Raw genomic sequence first — 12,697 nt, forward strand, 5'->3', positions numbered from 1 at the left:
GCGTGGTTTCTGGCATCAGACAGCCTGAGTGTGAACCTGACCTCACCCTTCCTGGTCTTGTGACCTTGGGCAAGTCACCTCACCTCCTGGTGCCTCAGTTTCCTCATCTGTTAATGGGCAAACAATCTTAGGCTCATTGTGAGAATTCAGTGCAATAATTCCCACAAGGCACATAGGACAGTGTCTGGCGCACAGGAAGTGTTCCGTAAATGCTGGCCATAACTCCTGTTCTATTTCCTTATCTTACCCTCTCGCTGGGAGGCAGGATTTTAAATTCCACTTTGCAGAGGAACTACTTGATGCAGGTGGCTTCCCCAGGGCCCACAGCTGGTCGGTGGCCCCCCTGGGACATGACCCCTGACTCAGGCCCCATTCCAGACATTTCAGAGCTGACTCTGGGGTTAAGCAAATGCTCAGAGGCCAGAGTGTGGGCAGAGCTTCAGGCTGAGGGGCAGACCTGGGGCCTGTTTTCTCACATTTCCTGCCCAAGGAGTGAAGGCGAAGGGGTCTGTGTGTATCCCAGCCAGGCCAAGCTCTGGGGCCCGGGAGGAGAGAGCCAGAAGCTGCCCGTATGGGATGGCCTGCTCCTCTGGGGAATCCTGCGTGAGGGGCTACACTGCCTCTGCTCCCTGCTCATCCCTACGCCCAGGGCATCTGTGCAATCCATTTCTAGGTTCCCTCCTTGGAACAATAACCCCATTCTTCCAAGAAGTAGATGCTGTTCTCCCCACCCCCTTCCCAGCCCCAAACACTTTAGAGGAGCCAGCGGTGAGGTTAGGAAATCAAACCTCAAGACATTTTGTTCGGCAACCAAGATTCATTTCTTGTTTGGATAACCGAAGGCTGAAAATGCCAAGAATTTACGGGCAGCCTGGGGAGGCCAGGGCAGCCGGGAGCCCCGGCCAGTTTGGGAGGATCTTGGGCTGGGCCAGGACCCCACGCTGAGCTCCCGCTGGATGCACTTTCGATCCTCGTTCAGCCAGGCAAGGCCTCGCGACCGCTGGGCCGAGGGACCGAGTTATTCTGAGGTTTGACGTCAGGGACCTGGAGTGAACAGCAGAGGCTGGGGGGCTCCTGCCCAGCCTCTGACCCTTCCCTGCTTGGCTTTGGGTGCAGAAGGAGAAGAGAAAGAGGCCCCAGCTGAGCCTGGCTGAGGGGTGGGGTGCTAGCCATCGGGCCGGTGTGTCCTGGGTCCTCCAGTGTGGACAGAGCATGTGGACACCGGGGAGGTAGAGGCAGGAGGGATGGATGGCCTAGGGGTGAGGGGAGACCAGAGCAAGAGACTGGGAGAGACTCAGGTAGACGCCAGCCAGACAGGAGAGAGAATAAGAGTGACAGAGGCACCCACGGAGTTAGAGAAAGCGAGTCAGGCCACCGTGAGAGCCCTAGGACAAGAGGCAGACAGACACAGAGACAGAGAGAGGCAGAGACACACAGAGAGATCGGCAGAGAGACACAGAGAGATCGGCAGAGAGGGCCAGCGGTTCTCGGTACAGGTAAGAAAGTGGAGGGCTCCACGGTTTCCGGGTTCAGAGTCTGCCCCGCTCTCAGCAGAAGCTTTGCTACCCTCAGGTGCTGGGGGTAGGACGGGAGCCTGGGGACTTGCGTTTCCTCACGCTCCTCATGTGAAGGAAAGGGTCTCCTTGGGGGGCACGGGAGAGGGACTTCCTGGCTGGGAGGCCTGGGGCGCTGAGGCCATGACAGGACAAGAGTGGGGCTTTATCGAGCACCTGCTATGGGTAGATGCTTTCTGGACGCTGCCTCTCTCGACCCTACATCAAATGTCAGGAGTAGGACCTTTCACTCTCCATCTTGCGGCTGAGGCTCCCAGAGCTAATCTGAGGTGGACCCAGGAGCCAGGCGCTAACCACTGGTATGCACGGCCCAGCGAGGGAAGCCTGCTCTCCAGCTGGCTCTGTCCCACCCACCCCGTCCCCCCAGCATTCCTGCTGCAGCTCTTCACCCAGATGAAGTGGTGGAGCAGAGCCAACGTGCATCCCGCTGAGCTGATAGCCGGCTCCAGACGTGAGTCATTGGGCAGCGGTTCCAGGAGGAGGGAAGAGGAAGAGGAGACTAAGAGAAGGAAGGGGAGGGGAGGGGTGCCTGGAGGGGAGTGAGGATGGGGGAGAGGGAGCGGGTGTGGGGCACCCCCATGCACCTTGAGCATAGGCAGGAGGACACCACAGCAGAGTGCTGAAAGAAGAGAGTAGGTATTGGGGATTGGGGAATTCTGAGGCAGAAGGGAGCACCCCATTGTCTCAGGTCGGGCTTCCCCCACCTCGTTGACACCCTGCAGAGCTGGAGAAGGAAGCTGGACTTTGGGTCTCGCTGCTGTGCCATTCTGGCAAGTTCCTTCCCCTCTCTGGCCTCAGTTTGCTCGCCTGTATACTGGGAACAGGGAGAGGGGTTGGGGGCATGGGCTGAGCAGGTATTGGCTATGGCGAGCTTGCAACAGGGAGGCTCTTCCCTGTGCCGTCCCAGCTGAACGAATCTTGCTGAGAGCTCAGTCTGGGAGGCCAGTCCTCCCCAGTCATCCCTGGTCATCCCTGATGGCGATGGTGATGAGAATATTTTGAAACTCATTTTTTTTCTCTTCTGGGAGATTACAGCAGGAGCCAAAAAGAGGCCCTCAAATTTCAAATACTGTGAGATAAGCCCAGACCAAGAGAATACACAAGAGAAGAGCCAGAGGCAGGTCATGGTCACAGAAGGTAGCAAGCACCCGTGACCAGAGGGAGAGAGATGACTGTTCAGGGGCCTTGTGTCTCTGAGTCGGGGGCCACATGTCTCATCTGGGAGACGAAGAACTCGAGAATTGCAGGATTTGTGTTTCTCTCCAGGGAGAACTCCTAATAGAAACAGCCAACACTGATTGAGAATTTACTGTGCGCCTGGAGCCGGGCAAAGGACTTCATACGCATCATCTCATCAAATATTCATAAAGGTAGATAGTGTTGTCACCACATTTTATAGGTGAAGAAACAGGCTCAGAGAGGTGAAGCAACTTGCCTCAAGTCACACAGTCAGAAAGGGGCAGAATGGGTCTCGAATCCCAGAAGCTGGGCTCCAGATCTGGGGCTCTCACATTCCAGGCTATGCTGCTGCCCAGGAGGTGGCAGGATCCAGAGGAAAGCGACTGCCAATGGGTCTGACCTTGTGGCAGGCTCCACCGGCACAGGGTGACCTGGCAGTAACCCAAAGACCAAAGGGCATGAAGGGGGCACTCAACCCAAGGGTACCCAGGAGATGGCACAACAAACCTCTGCTTGGACCCCAACAGAGACCAGGCAGGATTGGGGACCCCCGAGAATACCAGCATGGACAAGTGACACTCCCTGCCCCAAGGTTACCTGCCACCCTTGGACTGACTTGACGAGGATTGAGCTTCCCCCACCCAGTGGTGCAGAGCTCCAAACAGATGATGTTGAGTGGAGTAAAAGCCTACTGCGCTGCTGTATCCCTGCCCAGGTGAGCTACCCCACGTCTTCATATGTTGTAGCCGGGCAGCAGGCTGTGAGTGGTCTCACTGGTCCTCCCAGCCACCCCTTAACATACTGCTCTTCTCTCCACTTTGCAGAAGGGAAAACTGAGCCTTGCTTATCAACCGCCACGTGGCAAGTAAGTGCTGGGGCCGGGATGGGAACTCAGGTCCACCTGATTCCCACGTCTGTACTCTTTAGCCCCATGGTGCTCCATGGGGACCCCTGCCTGGGATTATCAGGCTACGTGGACAGATACCTGGAGAGGACACTCCACTGCCAGATAAAGAGGCGAGGGACCTCCTAACCTGAAAACCATTGGTTTAAATCCATCATTTGGCTCAGCCAATGTTATCCAAGCACTAGACACCCAGGGGAGTCAAAGATGGATGAGAAGGTGAGACCTGGGGGAGAAAAAGCAGGTGGGAGGTGAGAGAAGTGTTCACAGGAGAGGTGACAAGGCCTGAGCCAGGGCAGTGGCCAGGAAGACAGGAGGATGGCCTGAGAAACTGAGGCAACAGGATGGTTGGGACCTGCTGCCTGGGGGTGAGTTGGGGGTGAAGGACTCCCCAGGGCCATAGATGACCTACTGGCTGGGTGGTAATGTCTTCAACAGGACAGGTGGGCAGGGGAGGGAAGAGCTGAGTTCCAGGCAGCTTTGGAGTTGAGATACTGTGAGCCCTCGGAGAGGAGATCAGGAGCCCATCAGATGTTGGTTTGGTGTCACTGGGGGGCAGGTTGGAGACGGTGCTGCTGGAAGTGACAGGGGCAGCCCTGTGGGTTGTGCCACGAAGTGTGAGAGGAAGCAAAGAATGGAGACTGTGTCCTAGGAAACACCAACATTTCAGGGTGGGGAAAGGAGCAGGAGTGGCCGGAGAGATTGGAGGATGCTTGTGCGTCCATGCATTCATCCATTCAACAGACATGAATTGAGCACCTACTATGTGCCAGGCACTGTTCTAGGCCCTGGGAACCCAGTAGTGAACAAAACAGACATGGCTCCTCCCTTCTTGGGGCTCACAGACCAAAAGGAATGCTTTTAAGAACAGGTGGTGGTAGGTGTTAAGGGAGAAAACCAAAGCTGAGTAAAGGGATAGAGAGTGGCAGAAGGATTGTGGCTATTTTAAATGGGGTGGACAGGCAGGGCCTTTCTGAGGAGGTGACATTTAAGCACTAGACCTGAGGTGGGTCAGGAGTGAGCCACAGAAGTGTCTGGGTGAGGGGTGTTCCAGGCTGTAAGGATTTTTGTTCAATAAGAGAATAACTAAAGAGAATGGGAGTCCCAGGAGGGTTTTGAGGAGAGGATCTAGCTTAGGTTTTAACGGGACCCCTCTGTCTGCTGAGTGCAGAATGAACTATGGGGGTCAGGGTGGAAATGGAGCCCAGGGCAGCGGCCATGACGACCATACAGGTAGGAGATGGAGGTGGCTGGTCCTGGGTGCAGGTAGGGAAAGTAGTCGGAGTAGCAGTTGAGGACTGGTTGATGGAGACTGTTTCTAGAAGGATGATATTGGTCAGCAATATTAAATTTGCCAAGAAGTCAAGTAAGATGAAGACTGAGCTGTGGCCATTGGAAGTGGGAAGTGGGAAGTGGGAAGTGGGAGGCTGCTTAGGGAAAGGAGAGAGTGGAGGAGGAAGTGGAGGCAGAGCTTGTGGATTTCTGAGAGACAGGCCAGACGTCAGAGGGTGTGGGGGTTGGAGAAGGGGCTTGTTCTCCTTCCTCCTCATTCTCTGCTTTCTCTTTCTTTTTTAACATAGGAGATACTTGGATGCAATTAAAGACTGAGGGGAAGGAACAGCAGAGAGGGAGGTGTTGTTAGAGACACAGGAGGGCATGGTTGGTTTGAGGAGGTTGAGGGGCTGCAAGGGATGGAACCCGCAGGTAGGGAAGAGTGGCCTTGGCTCATGGAGGAACACTTCCCTCTGAGCCAGAGAAAGGCCCTGGGGACTGGTGGGTGCATGGGTGAATCTGCAAGTGTGGGGCAGGCCCCATTTCTCTTTGAAGTAGGAGGTCCATGGTCTGGTGAGATGATGGACAGAGGGTGAAGATGGAGGCCTGAGGAGGAGGTGAGGTTTGGCACGACCCTTATGGGACTGGAAACAGCTGCCTGAAGAGACACACACAGATTTCAAGGCAGCATGGAGCCCCCTGGGTTGGGCTCTGGTGTATGAGGCCAAGAGCTCCCTTGAAGGGGAGTCCAGGGGTGGGATGGTGGCAGCTGGAAGTGCTGCAGGGCAGGAGGGGTGGAGGGCAAAAAGGCAGGGACTATGGGAAGATAGTGAGTGGGGGGCGAGGGAGATAGATGGCCAGGGCAGGAATGAAACAGGAGGTTAAGTGTGTATTCGAGTGTGTGCACAAATCAGCTTGACTAGATACATATAGAGCAACCTCTCCACCTGGGGGATGGACCAACCTAGGGTATGCAGAAGGCAATCCTTTGGAAGACAGGAGGAAACCACCAGAACTTCAGTTTACATGATGTCATATCTTATCTTCTTCTCTTTTTTTTTTTTTTTTTGCGGTACGCGGGCCTCTCACTGTTGTGGCCTCTCCCGTTGCGGAGCACAGGCTCCGGACGCGCAGGCTCAGCGGCCATGGCCCACGGGCCCAGCCGCTCTGCGGCATGTGGGATCCTCCCGGACCGGGGCACGAACCCGCGTCCCCTGCATCGGCAGGTGGACTCTCAACCACTGCGCCACCAGGGAAGCCCCATATCTTATCTTCTTAAAGTTCCATTTTCATTTGTCTCATACCCTGTACATATTATATTAATATGGGTGCACGTGCATAAATTCTAAATAAATATGCGTGTACTGGGGGAGCGAAGCGTTGTTTGCTGATCGGGCAAATGATCTGAAAAATTTGGAAACCATGGGTAAGGAGGGACTGCTCCCCATCTTGGACACCACAGGATGCCTTTTCTGCCCCCACCCCACCCAGGGCCAAACCTGCCTCGTTCACCTCTGTACTTCAGTGTCTTGCCTAGGGCCTGGCACATGGCGGGTGCTCAGAGTGTCTGCTGAAAGTATGAGGACAGGAGACCCTAGAGTGGCCCTGGCCTTGGGCCAAAATGGCAGTGGAGTCCTCAACTCCTTGATCTCTGCCACGCCATATTCAATTCATCAGCAGAGCCCATTCGCACCCTCTTCAGAATATACTAGAACCTGACGGCCACACCCCCTCCCCCAGCTCTGTTCTGCTCCACACCTCCATCACTTCTTGCCTGGTGGCTGCAGTGGTCTCTTCTTTGGGCTCCCAGCATTGAATCTTCTCCTACAGTCTATTCTGTTAAAACTAAATCAGGTGTTTCTCACCTGCTCAAAACCCTGCAATGGCTCCCGTGATGCTCAGAGAAAGAGTCAAAATCCTTCCCAGTGGACTCCAAGGCCCAACATGGTACGCCCTCCCCTCAGCTCTCAGATTTTGTCCCTCACCCCTCTGTCCTCCTCCTTTCTGCTCCAGCCACACTGGCCACCCTGCTGTTCCCCAGGTAACCCAGCTACATTCCCACCACACAGCCTTTGTACTTACTGATCCCTTTGCCAGGAATGCCCTCCCACCAGATACCTTCCTGGGTTGCCTCATCACTTTGCTTGTTCTCTGGGCTCAAACGTCACCTCCTCCGAGAAGTCCTCTCAGATTATCTGACCTCAAATAGTCACCTCTGGTCATTCCTCGCCTTTTTCCCTTTTTCATTTTGCTTCACCATCTGACAGAATAGATATTTATCGTTCATCTCTTTATTGCCTCTTTCTTCCACTAGTCCAGACAGGGATGTACGGTTCTGTTTACTGTTGTATCCCCAGCGCCTAGGATGGACCTGGCCCTTAATCGGATGAATGAATGAATGGCAGTTAGGGAGTCAGGTTTCCCAGCTCTGACTCCGCCCAGTCTTGCTGTGTGGCCTCAGGCTCCTCTCTTTCTGGGCCTCATCATCCCAACCCGTACAATTGGGAGACAAAGGACCTATCAGCCTGGCCATCTGTGTCCAGGGCAGGCCTCTGGGGTAGATGTTTCACCTGCTGCTCGCTGCGCACCACCCTCCTGCAGGCCCAACCCTTACCTTCTGCAGCCACTGTGTGTTGTTCTCTAGCATTTTTTCCAGCTGTCGTACCCGCTGGGTCGGCCAGTCCCCTAGGTTCAGTGCGGCTGCCGGGGAGTCCCTCTGGAGGCTGTTGGAGCCCCCGAAGGCCTCGGGCTCCGGCGGGCAGGGCTCAGGCTCGGGCAGCACGAAGGTGTAGCTGCACTGGCCATGCTGGACTCGGTGTGCCCGGCGGCGCCCGCCGGCCTCCTGCCCCCTCCGCTGGGCCACAGTCGTGGTGGCCACAATGAGGAGGAGGCCACTCAGCAGCATGGCTGGCCGAGAAGGCATCCAGAGATGTGATGGCGAGGGGTGTCAGGTCAGAGCCCAGGGGCCGTGCCTGTCCACCGCCTGTCTCCCTGCCCAGTTTGCACCCACCGTGGCCAACAGTGGCCAGTCCCGCCTGCACAGCCGCTGCAGCTGCAAAGCCCTGTTTGGCCAAGCTCCGTCCAGGCGGCTATTTATACTTGCTCCAAATACCACAGCTGCTCTGCTTCCTCCCACCGCCTCAGGCTCCCGCCCCAGACACCCCCTCACCTCTCTTCTTCCCCCTTTCCCTTCCTGCCTCCTCACTCTTGTCCGCACACTGCCGTGTCCCTGCACTGGCTTGCCTGCCTCGCCCCTGAGTCCTTGGATTATCCAGGGGAGGCCTGGCCTCCCTGCCTGAGCGGAGGAAAGAAAACAACGCACACACAAACCCCCAAGCTGCCCGCTTTGGAAAACCAAAGGCAACTGAATTCTCTCTTCCTGTCTCTGTCTCTCTGTGTCTCTCTCTCCAACCTCCCCCCACAGGGAGGCTGGGATCTCAAATTTCAGCCCCCAACGCCTTCCCCTTCTCTCCCTGCTCCACCTTCCCCCCTTTGATTCCCAGTTAGTCTCCGAACACAGTGAAGTGACCTTACAGGGAGCAAAGGGGAGGGGGGCAGATGGGTGAGGCTGGGGAGGAGGCAGCCAGTTCAATCTGTTTCTAGAGACAGAGAACATCCTTGCAAAGCCAGGGAAGTGGGTGCCCCAGCCGGAGCGGCTCCCATCCTCCTTTCTCCCTCAGGGCCTGGAGGGACATTGGGCCTTCAGGTGGCCCTGGCTCCGTTGCTGTGACAGTAATGAGAGATTGTCCTGTCTTGGGGCAGTAGATTTTGGGGAGAAGAACTTGGGGTGCAGCAGTGCCCGAGTTAGCGGCAGCTGGCTCTAAATCCTCTTGCCCCAACTACTGGCCCTGAGACCTTGGGTGGGCAACTTCACCTCTCTCGGCTTCCATACCCTGGTGTGTAAGCTGGGTAAACCCCATCTCTTGCATGAGGAATGTATATGAGTTCTGCCCGTGGGGACTGAGGAATTTTTGATTTACTTGTTAACTTGTTTACTGATTCAAATCCTGGCTCCACCACCTATCTGCTGTGTGACTTCAGGCAAGTCGCTTGACCTCTCTGTGCTTCCATTTCCTCTTGGTGAACAGAGAGAAATAATACCATGCACTTCACAGGGTGTGAAAATTGAGTTACAGCAATGCTGGCACAAGGTGAGCGCTAAATAAATGTTTTTGGTTGTTGTTGTCATCAGTGTCACAGTTATTATGTACCTCCCCTCCCCCACCCTGCTGGAATGTAAACACCACAGGAGCAAGGATTTGTCCTTGGGGGACCTGGTTGCTGGACAGAAGGTGCCCAGGAGTTGGTTGGGCCCTTCCTGTGTGGGCTGCCTTCTGGCTTTCTCTGCTTGTTTTCCCAGAGTGGGGGCTTATCCGGCTGTTTGGTATTGTTTTTTTCCCTTTGTCTTCCCAAATCCTGACAGCGTTTTGAAGTGGGCAGGCTGCTTGGGACAGCAGCAAAGTAGGGGCTCATCCGGGGGACTGAGAACATGAAACCAGGTGTGTGAGGCTTTGGCAGGAAAAGGAAAGGCAGCTGGTCATCAGCCACCAGCATTCACGGAGCCCTGCTTGCCCACCTCTGCCTCCATTGTCTCCACTGTAAAGGGAGTCACACCACCTCTGCCCTTGCAAGAAAGAAGAATGTTAATGTTAAGTCACGAGTTTATCACAGTGCTGGGCGCAGATGAGCCCAGAGTAAGGGCAGCTAGCGTTAAGACTGTGTAGGTTGAGCCTCGAGATAATCTCAGTAAGGCCAGCATTATTATCGTCCCCATTTTACAGAGGAGAAAACTGAAACCCAGAGAAGGAAAGTGAATTGTCCAAAGTCACACAGCCTGGAGGGGCTTGACCCGGAAGTGGCAAAGGTGGGCAGGCTCAACAGCCATGCTGGCCCCAGAGCCCATCCCACTTCCTCCCACGTACCTGTCAAGGCAGTGTGTGAGGACGCCTGCCCCTCGGCCTCAGCCTCTTCATCTGTGCACTGGAGGGAGCATTAACACCTCCTCGTGGGCACCAATATGACAAGGGAAGCTCCTGGCACAGGCAATGCATTTAATCCTATTGATTGAAAGAAAGAATGAATGTTAATTTCTACCACCCCCTAGGGCTTAATTAAATAGACATGGGCCCCATAATTGCACTAACACAGAACGCCTCTCTGCACAGAAGAGCAAATAGGATTGTCTGTTCACAGCAGAAATGCAGGTAGAATCAAAAGAACAGCTCTGGAAAGCCTGGGAGATGGCCCTGCCAACCTCTGCACCTTCATTGTAGCACCTCCTTCTCACCTCAGGACCTTTGCATATGCTGCTTTCTCTGTCCAGAACACTGCTGTCCACATGCCCTCACCCCCACCTTTCATCAGTGTTCCAGTTACTGTGGCTGCCAGAAAATGACCCCAACACTTAGTGGTTTAAAACAAAAATAACCATGTAGTATCTCTCAGGGTTTCTGTGAGTCAGGAATTCAGGAGCAGCTCAGCTGGACAGTCTGTTCCATTCTCTCATGAAGTTGAAATCAGATGGTGGCTACAAAGGCACATGTCCTCAGAGAGCCAGGTGGAAGTTACATCGCCTTTTATGACCTAGCCGCGCAAGGCATTCAGAGGAAGCTCTGCCTTCTGCTATTGGATGGGGTCTGCCCAGGTTCAAGGCAGGAATGTAGACACCATCCCTTGATGGAGGAGTGTCATCGTCACAAGAGGAGCTTGCAGGATGGGAAGTGCGTTAGTGTAGCCGCCTTTGGGAAATGCTACAGGCCGGAGAACTGACACATGATTACACGGCCCCCTCAGCCCTGTTCAAACCAGACCCGCCCCTCTTGGAGCCCTACCCCTTTATCTTAACCCTCCTCAAGGTGCTCAGAGGTTAATTACTTGTGTAATTAGCTATCTCCCTCTGTTTCCAGCATTTGATATACAGTATGTTCTCAGTAAATAAATATCTGTCAGATGAATGAATGAATGAGTGAGTGAATGAATGCTTGAGCCAGGCTCTCTCTGTCGGACTGATGAGGGGCAGGAGGTGGGATGCCGTGGATCTGCCATGGGGCTGTGGCACCAGGGCAAGTCCCAGCTGGCACAACGCTGGGAGGCCTCGGGCAGATCACCATTTGGGGCCGAAGCTACCTCCTCCTCAGTCGGAGGGCGGAGGGCGTAAACAGGCTCCACCAGGTCTCCTGAGATCTCGCAGAGGAGAGCTCTAGGGAAAGTTTACAAACTGTCAGGCCGCTGAGAATCTTTGAACACAGGGCCTCAGGACCAGTGTCGGAGGTAGTCTGGGCATAGGTCTAGCCAGGAGACGGAGGTTTTACAAAGTGGCCTCTTGGCATTCTGGGAAATGGGAACCAGCCAGTCCCACGAGAAGCAGCAAGTGCCCAGGGGGCAGCAGGCAGGGGGAGCTGGTGCCTAGACCCAGAGAGGAAACGGGAAAGATGCCATCTGGGGTCGGTTAGCGAGCTCAGGGAGCCTAGAGGCAACACTGAACTTTGGACCTGAAGGGTCTTTGGTAACCAGCGTGCTCTGTGCTGTGGACTCCTGGCCCCGAATTCCCTTCTGAGCACCAGACCCATACTGTATATCCCATTCGCCTTCTGGACGTGACCTCGTAGGTCTCAAACGGAACTCCTCATTTTCTCCTCCCCTACTCCACTCCAAATGAACTTCTTCTGGATTATTCCATCCCTGGGAATTGCCCCACCTTGACCAGGCACCTGGACCAGAAACCTGGAAGCAGGGCCGGCCAGCTTCATGGGTGTGTGACCTCTGTAGTCATACAGGGCTCCACGCTTAGAAGGGTCCCACACTTGGTTTAATGCCCTGCTGTCACCATCTTTAGATTCTTAATAAGTTCTGAACAAAGGGTCCAGCCCTTTCATTCTGCACTGGGCCCCTCAAATTATGTAGCCGGTCCTGCCAGGGAGACACAAGGCCCCACCACCCCCCTAACCCCACCTGCCATCCAATCAGACCTGTTCTGCCAACATGATCCTTTAAATATTTCTCCCTTCTGCCCCTCTTCACTGTTCTGGGCATACTGGGGCCAGCCTGTCTGGGTTGGAATTCTGGCTTTCCCATCTCCCAAATGTATGGTCTAGGCCAATTTGCTTAACCTGTTTGTACCTCAGTTTTCTCTTCTGTCAAATGGGGTTGATACTGGCAATTACCTGGTAGGGCTGTTAAAAGGATTAAAAAGCTTATCCCTGTAAAGGCTTAACACAGAGTCTGGCACATACAGTCTGGCTCAATAAATGGCAGTGCGATGATGTCATCATTCCCCCCACTGTCACTCTTTTAGCCCAGTGTCTTCATCCCTTGCCAAACAGCCTCAGAACTGAACTCCTGTTAATCCACCTTTGATGCTGCAGTCAGCGATTTTTCTAAGACACAAATCCAGCTCTTGACTCCTTTGCTTAAGAGCCTTCAGTTTTAAACTCCAAATTCTTTACATGGTTTATAAATCTCTGCAGGATCTGGCCTCCAGCCTCACCGCTCTTATCCTAGGACTTGCTACCTTGTGATGAAGAATTGGTTTTAATTTCCAACACTCTGTCTGCCATCTTCAGCCTCAGTTCCTTGGTTTTTGTAGTCACTCTGCTTGGACAATCCTCCTTGCATTTATTCACTGGCTTCCTTCTACCTGTCTTCTGGGTCTTATCTCAGGCATCACCTTCTCTGGGAAGCCTTCCCCGTCAGCCTCCCTCCTTTGGTGGACATAGGCCCTCTTCCTCTGGGACCCCGGGGCCCCCTGCCTGTGCTTCCCCATCAAAGC

General features: G+C 54.4%; 1 protein-coding gene across 1 annotated transcript in view; it reads right to left on the reverse strand.

Annotated features, from left to right (window-relative positions):
• Window positions 1–7,860, reverse strand: part of ANGPT4 (angiopoietin 4) — a 39,109-nt gene extending 31,249 nt beyond the window's left edge. The window contains exon 1 of the mRNA XM_060032824.1: window positions 7,544–7,860. Coding sequence (XP_059888807.1) covers window positions 7,544–7,852 — 309 coding nt within the window. The 5' untranslated portion in view covers window positions 7,853–7,860. The remainder of the gene's footprint in view (window positions 1–7,543) is intronic.
• Between the last annotated feature and the right edge of the window lie 4,837 nt (window positions 7,861–12,697).

Source organism: Delphinus delphis, chromosome 15, assembly GCF_949987515.2.
Source record: "Delphinus delphis chromosome 15, mDelDel1.2, whole genome shotgun sequence".
Classification (NCBI taxonomy): domain Eukaryota; kingdom Metazoa; phylum Chordata; class Mammalia; order Artiodactyla; family Delphinidae; genus Delphinus; species Delphinus delphis.